At 50.0% G+C, this 13,262-nt stretch overlaps 4 protein-coding genes and 1 non-coding gene across 5 annotated transcripts; 3 read left to right on the forward strand and 2 right to left on the reverse strand.

The window, feature by feature from the left end:
* Positions 1-1,502: 1,502 nt before the first annotated feature.
* ALT_0961 (tetratricopeptide repeat protein) lies at positions 1,503-5,404 on the forward strand (the record flags this gene model as incomplete). The annotated part of the gene is made up of 11 exons (XM_033558705.2): positions 1,503-1,680; positions 1,753-1,891; positions 1,947-2,024; positions 2,076-2,209; positions 2,263-2,314; positions 2,375-2,580; positions 2,629-2,697; positions 2,746-2,832; positions 2,900-3,094; positions 3,146-4,657; positions 4,719-5,404. 11 exons carry the CDS (start codon positions 1,503-1,505, stop codon positions 5,402-5,404), a joined length of 3,336 nt encoding a protein of 1,111 aa, XP_033414596.2.
* A 465-nt stretch (positions 5,405-5,869) lies between these two features.
* ALT_0962 (MFS transporter) lies at positions 5,870-7,638 on the reverse strand (the record flags this gene model as incomplete). The annotated part of the gene is made up of 2 exons (XM_033558704.2): positions 5,870-6,163; positions 6,220-7,638. The coding sequence occupies 2 exons, from the start codon at positions 7,636-7,638 to the stop codon at positions 5,870-5,872; spliced, it is 1,713 nt and encodes a 570-aa protein (XP_033414595.2).
* A 773-nt stretch (positions 7,639-8,411) lies between these two features.
* On the forward strand, positions 8,412-8,483 carry ALT_t012. Its single transcript has one exon. It is a non-coding gene; the product is annotated as a tRNA-Arg (tRNA).
* Positions 8,484-8,656: 173 nt separating this feature from the next.
* On the reverse strand, positions 8,657-10,715 carry ALT_0963 (signal recognition particle receptor subunit alpha; the record flags this gene model as incomplete). The annotated part of the gene is made up of 3 exons (XM_033563447.2): positions 8,657-10,095; positions 10,154-10,439; positions 10,491-10,715. 3 exons carry the CDS (start codon positions 10,713-10,715, stop codon positions 8,657-8,659), a joined length of 1,950 nt encoding a protein of 649 aa, XP_033419338.1.
* Positions 10,716-11,009: 294 nt separating this feature from the next.
* Positions 11,010-12,201, forward strand: ALT_0964 (protein transporter YIF1; the record flags this gene model as incomplete). Its single annotated transcript, XM_033563448.1, has 3 exons — positions 11,010-11,297; positions 11,363-11,926; positions 11,980-12,201. 3 exons carry the CDS (start codon positions 11,010-11,012, stop codon positions 12,199-12,201), a joined length of 1,074 nt encoding a protein of 357 aa, XP_033419339.1.
* Between the last annotated feature and the right edge of the window lie 1,061 nt (positions 12,202-13,262).

Below are 13,262 nucleotides of genomic sequence, written 5' to 3' on the forward strand. Positions count from 1 at the left end.
GATTGCGCCTTCAAGACAGAGGCACATTGTGTCAGGACGGCGTTTGAAGGATCCATGAGGAATAGACAATTCGGCATCTGGCGCACAGAGTCTAGACAAAGCGGATAAAGTTTTGACTTTATACTGTCGCATTAGTCCTCTCCCGTGTTCTCATTCTTGGCCGGGTTCTCTTCTTACTACTGCACATTCGTCTCCTTCACGCTCTTTCCCATTGAGATTCATGAAAATGCTTTCCTTTCTTCAAACACCCTCTCAGAGAGGTCGATAACTGGCCATCGAATGGATTTATCTGTTGCTGGAAGACGGAGAAGCGGTGGACGCAGTTTAGGATCATCGCGGATAGGTCATATTCCCAAGACCCCAAGTCCATGAACTATCGGATCCACTATCAGATGGATTCCCACAATTATTGATCCGAATTGTCTCTGGAATCAGCTCTGTAGATCCGTACGAGGCGGGCTATCTACTCCGTACTCAGGGTCGGTCGGTTATGTTAATATTGTGGGTCATCTGCTGGGGCTTTGTTTGAGTTCCGTAGATCGTCTGCGTCCACATCGAAATATGACAGGTGGGAAACGACTTCATCTTGTGAATGCGGGGACAATAGTCATAGGCCAGCTTTCAATCGAAGGGAGCCACAGGCAGGAGCATGTTCATGCGGTGAGGAAAAATGGCGTGGCCGAGGAGAGGTATTCCTGGCATTGGGGTGCTTGTAGAAAGTTCGACGCAAGGGAGCAATCGGTTTATCGTCGTATAGAGCCAGGGATGAATTTCTTTGACAGAAAAGGAATCAGGATCGAAAAAGAATGTGTTTCTGATTGGCTGTTGAGGATATCCTGCCCCCTGATTGTTGATGTCCGGCCAATTCAAAGAGAAAAGAGACGCGAAAACCGCGACTCTCTAACACACGACATTTCTGTAGAGTATACACATCCAACGGGATTGCCCGAGACAACAAGCCCTGCAGACGTCGACCACCCTCTAATCTATCAATTGATTGGCCTTTGAATCAGATTACAGACCCTATTCGGCTTCTATCCTTCACAAACGGACTTTCAAAATCCCAAGGAAGTGTCCCGCTAGGATCATGCGAGGGATAACAAGCACTGACGCTGCGAACTCCTCCCTTTTGAAACCAGAAAGTATGCGACCCGTTTACCTCTCTCATCCCCATGGAGAACCGATTTCATCAAGATGACCCGCAGGGCACACGCACCTGGACCATGACCTGCCGATTATTGAAAATGATGCCTCACCCGGCTCATTGATGCATTCCGATGCATGGCTTCTTTCTTTCTTTGATCTTCGTCCAGACTGCATTTGGGTTTGTGTCATTGACATCCGGGTTGCTTCTTAACTCTGCCTTTGTCCTCTCTTCATCCTATCTGAAGCTTGATTATGGATTACGATCATTATACAAGTCCGATGGTGGAACGGTAAGAACATTCTCAGGGTCTGCATTTGCTCCCCGATTAGGATATCCCACTGAGAACTCATATTTGATGGCTAGAGATGGCATCGACAGCCGCAGTCCGCTGCAGGCAGAGGCGAAGCGGAACTTTGAGAACCAAATCGTCCTAAGCCGTTCTTCTCACAATGCCTCTGTTGCACTTGGAGCGCGGACACGGGTTCTTCGAGCGTCGGACGTCTTACTGTCGTTGGCTGGCAAGACAGAGAATGGTTCGTCGAATTCCGCTCCTGTGTATGATCTGTCACTTGATAAATCTAACGTACTGCGATGCGAATCTATAGAAACCGTCGAAGATTCTCCAGGCGTAGAAAGTTTTGCAGAAACTGTACGTCTGTTCCCGCCTCTCAGAAATGACGATGGGGGCCCCAATGGTGCTGCGGACTCCAAATGCCCGGATTGCGATGCTGTCTTCTCCTCACCGTACGGCCGCTGATTTGTCCTGCTTCTTCAACGCATAATTTGACGATAAATACAGGTGTGAATTGAAACAACACTACTTGACGAGGTTCTGTCCTGGGGCAGCTGTGGCAATCTATCTGATGATGCGAGATCGGTATGCTTGACTTCAGGGTACGGTCGATTCAGGCTGAGTGGTCTCTTATAGTCTTATCACCAAGGGCTACCGGATGGAAAAGCGGTTTTTGCCTCTGAATTCTCGTCCGCTCCGTTTTTTCTGCGAGCATTGCGAGAAGCAATTTACCATGGGTGACAAGGATGAAATAGTGGATCGACAACGAGGTGAGACGGTCCGCCGTAGTTGCCTATGAACATCCTCTCATATATACTTGCAGACATGCCGTCATTAATCAGTTGCAAAAACTGCGGGGAGGAGTGTAACATCTCGTCAGTGCCAGTCTGATACTGATCTATTGTCGTCCAGCAAGTCTTACATGACTAATTTAGATATGAGCCTGTTCTGAATGACCCCAGAGACGATATCAGTCTTCGAGATATCCAAAAGGACAGGGCGAATGGAGCGCACAGCAGAAGCCCCAGCATCGCGCAGATGAGCTTTACCGGCTCTAAATTCCATATTGCAACTAATACCGCCGGGGAGCAATCGTTTTCTCAGAGGGCCAGGAAGTTGCGGGATTCCTGGTCATTCAGAAGTAAGCCCCACAAATCCACTGATGAGAGACATGTCTAATTCCCGGCAGAAATCTCGCAAAATGATGAAGATGAGCTCATTGCGATTAGTTTTGCAGGACTGTATGACCTGGAGAGAGGTAGGCCAACCCACTTTTCTAACGCTCCGAGTTTAACGTGAGATGCAGTGCATGCCCCCAATGGTATATTCCAACAGTTCGGGGGTGCTGCCGAATGGCAGTCCACGCAGTCACAGAGGGACTGTCCTTATGAAAGTATGCTTGGTCCTGTCTCTATTAGAATAAAAGTGTATGAGAGTGAACAGCTGATAATTACTGCCAGCGCCAAATGATGTCCATATAATTGGCTCAAAGACATCGGGCATGGCCCTTTGTGAGGAGGAAAACGAGCATTACAAAAGCGATTATGTTGATTCGCAGGGAAATCTGGTTGAAGATCAAACACAGGGGACACCACCATCGTCATCTCGAAGGCAATCTTTTCTGCAAAGGATATTTGGTCGTACCATTCCGAAAGGTTTGCTTGATGAGTATCATGATGGTCAAAAACCCAGCTGACGGAGAACAGGTCTGTCACGGGCAAAATCTGCCTCTAACCGAGGGAGAAAATTGCTGAAAAGAGTCAATACCGTGAGGCTCTCTTTCACGCAAAGGGGCTCCAAGAACGAAAGTGATACAAGCTTAGAAAGCGAAGGAAGCTCGAGTGCCATGAAAACCACAGCCAAGACACAACGCGGAGCGGATGGAATCCGAACAGCTGTTTCCGAAGCCGAGTATATGACGTTGTTACGAAACTGCCAGAACATTTTCATTCATATTCAACACCTCTCTGGAGGCGCAATGGTTCATGACGCCTCTGGCCGTCAAAGAGTGCTTCAGATGGATGAGGTGGCTCAGCTCTTTCTCCAGCTGAAGAATGAGCTCTCCGCCTCGACAGTCTATTCCAAAGCTCTGATAACGCGTATGCGGGCCGATGCAGCCCTCAAGCAGGGCAATTCGAAAGCAGCGGTTGTGGAGTTTCATGATGCACTGCGGACTCTGGACAGTGAGCCAGCATTGGACACCGAGAGATTGTCTCGCGCGTCCATTTTACATTCGATGGGTCATGCATACCGCAGTCTGGACATGGCCGCAGAATCGGAAGCCTGCTACTTGGAGGCACTGGGGCTCTACAAACGATCCTTTGGGCGCGACCACCCGACCAACTTTGCAGTCCTGCACGATCTAGGCGCGCTTTGTGAGAAGGACGGATACGCCACCGAAGCAGCTGCACTATACGAGCGCTCATTCGCAGGCAGGTTGAAGACTCTGGGACAGCACGCACCGGAAACATTGAGTAGCATGCAAGACCTCGCGTCTCTCAAGGTCTCCTTGGGTGATCTAGAATCCGCGCTCCTCTTATTGGAGAGGGCGGTTCCTGCTCTGGACACGGTGTTTGGACTCCAGAACGAAACGACCCTCAGCGCGATGAACAAGCTATCTCTTCTGTATCAGAAGCTCGGCCTAGTCAAGGAATCTCGTATGATATGTGGCAAAACCATCCCACATTGCAAGACGATCTTCGGCGTTGCGAGTGCTATCACGAGAGATGCTGTTGTCCGGTACATCCAAGGCTCTGACAATTTTGACTTTCCCCCAGAAATCCTGGACGTACTCGAGCAATACCGCAACTCTAGCGACCCCGAGGCCCTTCGGGTTATCCATCGATTAGGCCGATCGTACATGGATGCAGGACTGAACCGAGACGCCGCTGATCTCTTCGAGACCTTGTTCGAGGACCTCCTAGTCGTAAGAGGACCAGAGGCTCCTGAGACGTTCGATGCGCTCAGTGCGCTCTGCGTGTCACGCGAGCACCTCGACTCCGTGGATAAAGCCATCCTCGCCTATCACCAGCTCGTTCAAATGGCAAGTGCCACTCCCGACGAGCACCATTCGCGGAAACGGATCAGCTATGCACAGAAGAGAATCGTTGAGCTCAACCGCCGGCGAGAAGTTCTGGCTACAGAGAGAAAAGAATGGGGATTGCACGAGCCCGGGAAATGTGAGAACTGCGGAACATCCACCAAGATCCTCTGCAACTGTGAGTCCTCTCCCTGACAATCTTCCCTCAGACTCACAGCACAAGCTGACCAGCCTCCCAGCATGCAAAATCTTCCGCTTTTGCAGCGAACCATGCCACAAAGCCAGCCTGCAATCACACCTCCCCTACTGCATCCCCTCCGTCTCCCTCCGCGAGTCCAAATCCCTCGCCGTCAAACCACGCTGCCCACCCTGGGTACGGGACCAGGCTCTCTCAAAAATCCGCCCCCTCGACAGGAACAGGACCGTAGACGTACTCGCCAGCTACACCTTCTACTTCGACCCGCGCAACTTCACCACCTTCCGGATGAAGCTCAGCTCCCTCACAAACACTCTCATCATCTTCTCTCTAGACTCAGACATCCAGTTCGCAACCATCGACAGCAGCTCGTCACCGTCACCGTCATCGTCCGGACCCGTGAACACAAGCTCTTCACCCCCAACAACCCCCAGCACCACCGCCCGAGAAATCCAATGGCTAACCCCCCAACGCCAAGAAGCCATCTGCTACGTCCCCCCAGAGTCCCCCAATACACCCGCAAAGTACGTCCTCGTCAGCCCAGGCAAGGAAATGTTCAAATCAGCCATCCAGAAGCGAATCAGCGTGCGGGCCTCGAACGGCGAAAAGGAACATTTTCGGTCTCTCTCGTTGCCGGATAGTGAGCTGATCGAGTATGCTCAGGGTTTGCTTCTGTCGGGATACCTGGAGGAAGCGTTCATGTACGTCATTGAGTGGGAGTGGAAGTGAGGAATATGAATACACGAACGAATCTTTTCCTTTCCTTTGTCTCTAGGAGTTGTCGAGAATACGAAGTGGATAAAATACAATTGGATATCTTCGATGATTAGACATGTGGTGTACCAAGGAGCCATCTGGGTTCACATTATCCATGTGATCGAATTTACAAGAGTGAACCCCCCTGCGTAGATCTCTCGATTAATCTCATGGAGATATCTAAGCCCACCTACACGAACAAGACGTGCCAATGATATGAAAGTTTAGATGTCCCCAGACCCAGAAGGGACCATAAATCTATCGTTGCTGTCACCAATATATACATATGAACAAGCGCTCGCACAACAGATGCAAGGCAGTCTAACGGAAAAGGAATAACAAGAGAAAACACCGGACTCGAGGCTCAGAGACACTATACATGATCATCAATTCATAACGACCGGGTGATACCCGACCTGAGGTTGTCCGGGGGCGCAATCACGGAGTTGAGGGATGCTCATCATCCGATTTATAAATATCGTCGTCGTCGCTTTCCCAATCCTGCGCCTCTAGAGAGCGTCCCTTGATGCCGAAACTCAAGACAAAACCGACAAAAGAAACGGCACCAAAGACACCGAAAGCCAGCAGTTCTCCCTTTGGTTGAACGCGGGAGGCCAGGGAGAAAAGACCACCAGATAGGAACGGACCGGCTGCTCGACCTGCCGCGGCAAGAGTTTGCGCAAGACCATTGAGTGCTCCCAGGACCGCGTGATCCGGAGCAGAGTTCGTAATCTGAACAACAAAGTTAGTGCATTCTCAAATCTCAGTCAGTAAGAGGATGATCTTACCAGTAAAAGCGCACTAGTCAATCCGCCAACCGCAGATACCGTCTTAACCAAGAGCACGAAGCACAGTTCAATAGCCATAAAGGCGGTCTTTTTGGTCAGCCGTCCGTCAGCATCGTCTCCTTTGTATCCGACGAAAGGCATGAGCATGAATGATAGGACGAAGCCGAAGAGGCCTGCCCGATATGACCACCGGTTGCCCATCTTATCTCGCAGTCTGCCGAAGATGCAGACTTGAAAGAGGATAGTGGCCAGGCCGGCAAAACCTTGCGAGAGACCAATTTCGCTCGGAGTAAGGGCTCGTCCCGTAGGAGGTGGAGCATGCGAAAAGATAGGGAAGAGCGAGTTGAAAGACACATTGCCCAGGGCGAAGATGAGATACGTCAGCAGAAGCAAAACAGTGTCCCGATTCCAGATCTCGCTTTTGAGCAGGGACTCATGTGTGACGCCTTGGCGACTGGACACTTCCGAGGCGGAGTCAAGTTCGCTATCATGATCTTGCTCAGATACATGCTGTTGCACGGAATGATATTCATGGGGAGGGTACGCCTGTTTTGCCCGCCGTGCTTGACTAGTCCATTCCCACAACCAGACAAAGATTGCACGAATTCTGCGTTTGAATGTAGGCAAAACTTCCGCATCCTCGAGACTCTCTTCGAGGAAAAGGCTCGTCAAAATGAAATCCGCCACAAGAATTCCCGCACACACGAGGTTCGGTCCGGCATAAGGATATGGATTGGATTTGTTCTTGTCCAAAGGATTTCGGGGGAAGACCAGTAAGCCGCCAATAAGAGGTCCGGTGATACCACCGATACCGTAGAGGACAGGGAGATAAGTGAAAGCTTTCGACTGGTTGCTTCTGTCGGTAATCTCTCCGAGGCACGTTGACACCAATCCCTGGTTGCCATTGACAGCGCCCATCAACGCCTGCACCAGTATGGCCTGCCATAACGTCTTACAGAACCCAAACGCTAGCATGCAAACTGCAGTGAGGATGGTCCCAAGCAATATGACCGGCTTCCGTCCCACGCGATCAGACAGCCAACCCCAGAAGTAGTTGGTTATGAACTGCGCTATCGCAAACGCCGAGGCGATCGTTCCGACATAGATACCCACCGACTGCGGGTCGACTCCGGGAAACGACGCCGCCATATCAGGCAGATAAGGGCTGATCGAATTGAGTGCCGTCTGCTCACAAAGCGCGATCATCGCCAACACTGCCATCTGCTTCTTCGGCAAGGGAGATCGTGATTCCTCGTCGCTTCCGGATCCATGTTGTTGCAGATTCGAGTCGCCGCCTGACGATTCGGATTGGCCTGAGTTCGGTCTTCCACGCGATTTTGGAGGAGGAGTGTCGAAGGTTTGATAGTGCTGCGTGGTCGAATGACGCCTATTCAGCGAGTTCTGTTCAGTCTCTCTCATCCTCACAGGGCACGATCCTCGCGCAGTTTGAGGAGAGATGTATTTTTTGTAACGATTCGGATCGAGACTTATTGTAGTAGGCAGGTCGATTGATAATCCAATCTCTATGCTGCTCAATGGTCTCCAGAGCTCAAAGTGCGGAGGGAAATATTGGGTCACGCGCGGCCGGATTGGGGAGGAATAATGCCTTCCAAACAGCAGCTCATGTACTTCCCAACAGGCGAATTATCAATCTCAAACACGTCTCCCAGTGTACAATAGCAAGGCAAGGCACAGAGCAGAAGTGACCAGATTTTGCAATGGGTTGATGATTTGAGTGAGCAGTCCAGGTCCAGAACTTGGACTGAGATGATGATGTAAGCGATCTGGGGAGACACGCTGAGTCATGCATTTCCCACGCGAGGTACCAACAACGCCAGGCCCAGAAACATTAATGATTTGCGCTATTTCTGTGTCATTCCAGCCAAGATAAGATCCAGGAACCAAGGGTGTCATAATCCTCCCATGAGGTCGAGATAGTCAGCTAGTAATCGAGACCGTCTCCAACAACAAATGATGTCATACCTCAAGGCAGAACAAATACATTCACCGTTCAAAAATCTTGTATGGTTCCTCCTGCATAAGAGCCACACTAGAGAGGTACTTATGCTGCAGTAACAATGACTTGGCGTAAGCATATGGTGGAAGAGGCTAAACTATGTGGATGTTCCCAGTACCAGAGCCCATTTTTATCTTTTCTAATAAGGCATATTACTTTGCAAAACCTTCAAGAAGGCCTGCTGGCCCAATGGTAAGGCGCTTGACTACGGATCAAGAGATTGCAGGTTCGAATCCTGCGTAGGTCATTCTTTTTTGCTTCTTTTTTCTCGTTCTCTTTCTCTCTTTTCTTTTTTTTTTTTTTTTTACCGTAGCGAGAAATATACAATCGCAGTAAGTTATTTTACAAGAACATTCCAAGACCCAGCGTGACCAGAAGCGAGATGATATAAATCTCTATAGCAAGGCAAAAGCTGCGCGCTCATTTCATCAACAGATTGACAGCCCAAGGCACACTTAGGCCCCTCAAATCACCATAGTGCTGGCCCACGCCCAGAAAAACAATAGGAATGCCTGTAGCATGCACCATGCTGACAAGCGTACCTACCATGTCACCAACGGTATCACATTTACTGATGATGAAACCATCGAGGCTTCTCCCAGTGCCGAAAGCTTGGTTGAAGTTGCGAGCCTGCATCACACTGTCCGTACCGACCAGAGCTTCACCGACCATGAAGATCTTATCCGGCTTGGCGAACTTTGCGAACTTCTCGAGCGAAGACATAAGGCGTTGGTCGTTATGACGGCGACCGGCAGTATCAATCAAGACAACGTCGAATTGATTCGCCGCACCGTACTCCACTGCATCCTTCGCTACATTCGCTGCATCCTTTCCGTATCCCTTCTCGTAGAGTTCAACCTCTCCAGCATTCTCTCGGGCACTAAGTTCCTTCAAATTGCGAGCATGGACTCGTAACTGCTCCACGGCTCCAGAGCGGAAGGTGTCACAGGCTGCAATCAGAACGCGATAGTTATTCTGGAGAAGGAAGTAACAGATTTTGCCCAGATTTGTCGACTTTCCGACACCGTTGACGCCCACGATGGAGATGACATACGGGCGAGGAGCCTGTCCTTTGCTCGTCGGAGATCTAACAGCATCGATCTCACGCAGTAGATCGAGAGATGACGTAGGCGTCAATATTTTGCGCAACGAGGACTCCATTGCGGAGCGCAGCGCTGCATCAACACTTTGAAAGTTGCCTGTCTTCTTGCCAACTAATTCGCGCTGGACGCCTTCACAGAGACGGACGGCCGCTTCGCGCGCAACGTTCTTCTTCAGCAAATGGTCTTCCATGGCTTTCAAGGGCTTTTCCAAGTCAGCCTCAGTAAGGACCTTGCCGCCGACAATATTACGGAAGAATCCCCCAAGTGCGTTGACTCCTGACCCAACAAGGCCCGTGGACGAGGAAGCCTTTGCCTTTTCATGATCAGCATTCTCAAGAATGGAATGGACTTCATCCCCTAGATCTTTCAGCACAAATTGGCCCTTGCCTGTTCGACGTCCCCAGGATTCTTGCGCAACAGCCTCTACTACTGGAGCCGGTGCGTCCTCGCCATCTGCAGGCGCGGAGTAATCGAGGACCTTGCCGTCGTCCTCATCCGCGAAGCCATCAGCATCCCACTTGCGCATCTTTTTTCCACTTTTTGGTGTTTTCCCCTTCCGAATGCTTTCATCTCCAGAAGAAGCAGTAGCGCTCGCGTTGGCCGCTTTGCGTGCGCGGCGAGAGGCGCGGCCAGCAGGCCCTCCCTTGGCGGTCAACAGATGACCTGAAATGGGCGTTGACGATCGAGAAAGATCTGGGGTCTGGGGTGGCGAACCCTCGTCCGAGGTCGCCGCGCCCTGCGCAACTGGACGTTGCGCTTCGGAGGTAGTTAGCAACACAATCACTAGCAGAGAAAAATTATCGACGTCAAATACCTTTCAGCAGACCAGGCACGGGCGGCGGAGGTGGCCCGCCATTATCTGATGAAACAAGAGGGTCCTTTCTCTCGTTGATCTCTGCTACGAGAGTTTCTGATGTAGGAGCCGCAGCATTGTCCTCAAGCTCTCGCACCTGCTGGTCGAAGTACTTATCGAACGGGTACTCAATAATCCTAGCCCGTGCGCTCCTCAGCTCATCCTTATATAAGTCGATGAATATGGTTGAAATATTATCCAAGAGCTTGTCGATCCAACCAAGATGTAGCAGAGATTGATATACAGCCTATGGAATCAGTCAGCGGCGCCATTGAATCAAAGCGCGGCACGAACATACCACAAATATCAGATTGAAATCCTTGACTTGCTTCCATTTCAGAGTATACTTTTCCTTCTTGTATATAGGAGCTGCACTGCTCGTTGTCTGATTCTGCGCTCGAACCTTCTCCTCAATGAAGACATCGTTGATTAGGCTGTTGACCACATGCGCTCCGACTGGCGCATACGACTTTGACCACAGCACCACCCCGGATGTAGTCAAGACTTCGAAGGCTTCTAACATGTCGTAATCACTTTTTGTGTTTATTATTCAGGGCGAGCAGCGTGGTTCTGGGGAACGGACAGGTGAGTGTAGTGGCCACTATGGTGGGGAACCGCGGGCGGAAAAGGTGAGAGCTCTCCGGCGATCAGACCGAGTCCAGCCACGTATAAACACACTTCAACATCACTCGCACTCGAACTATCCGATTTCCAACATCCACCCTCTTCGGCTGCTAGAAGACAAGAAGACCAGACAGAATTATTTGCGAGTCTTTCGTTCATCACTAGCTTCTTACTTATACAGAAAAATTTCAACATGTACCGCCAGTCTTTCGCACCGCCGCCGGCGCAGTCACCTCCACTCCACCATCCTGTGCCTCAACATGTGTCTACCGTTCCCATGATGCGCTCGCCTCCTCCCCCAGCATCCCAGCAACCCCAGTCGTCTGGATATGGCAATCCTTATCAGCCGTCTCCTGCGCAGGGCGGCAGCGGAACATATGCGCCTGGTTTTAGTGGGTTCATTAATGATCCCACAGCGCAGATGGGATTCCAGGTTGGGAAGACGGCGATGGCTGCTGGCCAGGAGTATATGGAACAGAACGTGAGTTGACTAACAAAGAAGCCTACCGTACCCCAAACCTATGAGCTTCTGCTGAATTTCGATAGTTCAATCGCTATGTCTCCATTCCAGCTCTCAAGCATTACTTCAACGTATCGAATTCTTACGTCCTGAACAAGCTCGCACTCGTGCTCTTCCCCTGGCGACACAAGCCTTGGTCTCGTCAGCAAGCACGTCTAACAACATCGTCGGCCGGTCCTAATGGTCAGATTGCGCAGCAACAATACTCATCTATGTTCCTCCCTCCTCGTGACGATCTGAACTCTCCAGATATGTACATCCCTGTGATGGCACTCGTCACCTATATTCTTCTTTCAGCGGTGCTGGCGGGATTCCGAGGTCAATTTCATCCGGAGCTACTTGGCTCGATAACTACAACGGCTATTGCGGTCATAGTTTTTGAAATACTGTGTCTCAAGTTGGCCATGTACATTCTCAGCATCAACAATGAATCTCAGCTGTTGGACCTTGTGGCATACTCTGGCTACAAGTTCGTTGGCATCATCGCAACTCTGGTTATGTCCGAGATCTTCACTCCAGGAAGGGGAACTGGCGGTTGGGTTGGCTGGGTTGTGTTCGTTTACACATTCCTCGCCAATGCGTTCTTCTTGGTAAGTGGAAAAACATTGTGACTCAGCCTGGCAGTCCGCTGACAGGTTTCCAGCTCCGCTCGTTGAAGTACGTTCTGCTCCCAGACTCGACCAGTGATGCGTCCATGCGCGCCGGTTCGATGCATACAGTTGCCCGTTCGCAGCGCAATCGTCGAACTCAGTTCCTGTTCATCTACTCTTACGTCATCCAATTCATCTTCATGTGGGTGCTGAGCCGCGAGGGCCCAGCTACTGCTGCCTCAGCGGCTGCAAAGGGTGCGGGGTCGCTGTCATGATTTCATTTATTGACAGGCAAGTTGCATATAACTAATGACATAGACGGGCTTCATGAAAAGCAAGCCGTCTCTTATGACGGCTTTGACTCTTAGGTCTTCGCTTGCCGGTGTTCATTGCGATCTGTATGTACTAGTGAGGTTCAATACCATAATGAATTCCTTAAGTTTCCACACGTTTCTTAGTACCGGGGCAGTTGCAGCCTCTCTACGAAAATTCACAGAATCCATTAGATAGAGAACGTCGAAGGTGAGAAATATTACAGCGAGTACGAAGGGACGAGTGTAGAGCTGATATTGAGGAATTAAAAGATTCATATTATTGTTATTCCGATGACTATACTCCACCATAACCTATAAATGTCTCATGTTAGACAGATCAAAGAGCGAAAAAGTACAAGCAAAGGTGAAAAGTCACAAGTCCTCAGAGATCTTGGTGATAATGCAACATATCATGGCCGTGAGGCATCATATACTATCTAGGCAGTGCAAAGGTGTAATCATTGGACGGTGACTGGGGAACAGAAAAGTAGTCGAACGTACCAGAAATGCCTGCTGATTGATGAGATTGACAAGTAGACAAGAACCTAAAATGTCTTTGAAAAGTCAGCTGACTGAAAGCACGAATCGTGACGATAATCAAGTAGGAGCAATCAAACAAATTTCAGAATATGTAAGAAATGAATATCATGCGGCAGCGCTGCTTAACGAACCCCGGCAAGGGTTCACAGACACTGCGTCAATCGCAAATTACCGCATCATGTGAAGGGCGATATTGAGAAAATGGAGATAGAAAACATACCAGTAAATATAAGACATTGCATGTATGAACCTGTGAAGATCAAGTCAGTCGCAGATAGTATAAGCAGAACCTCATTTTGTCCTGAAAAGAATGAGCCAAAGGCCAACTCAAATTCTTTGCAAATGCAAGGAAGAGGTAAGTAAAATGCTTTGGGAGAAGCTTAAATGTAGTTTTGCCGGCACGGAGAAATGAGTAAAGCCGGTCTTGAGGCGCCAAGGCCCCAGCGAAAAGCAGCCCTAGGCCGCACGCAACCACGTTCGGC

This window comes from Aspergillus lentulus (assembly GCF_001445615.1).
Source record: "Aspergillus lentulus DNA, contig: Alt01, strain: IFM 54703, whole genome shotgun sequence".
NCBI classification, from domain to species: domain Eukaryota; kingdom Fungi; phylum Ascomycota; class Eurotiomycetes; order Eurotiales; family Aspergillaceae; genus Aspergillus; species Aspergillus lentulus.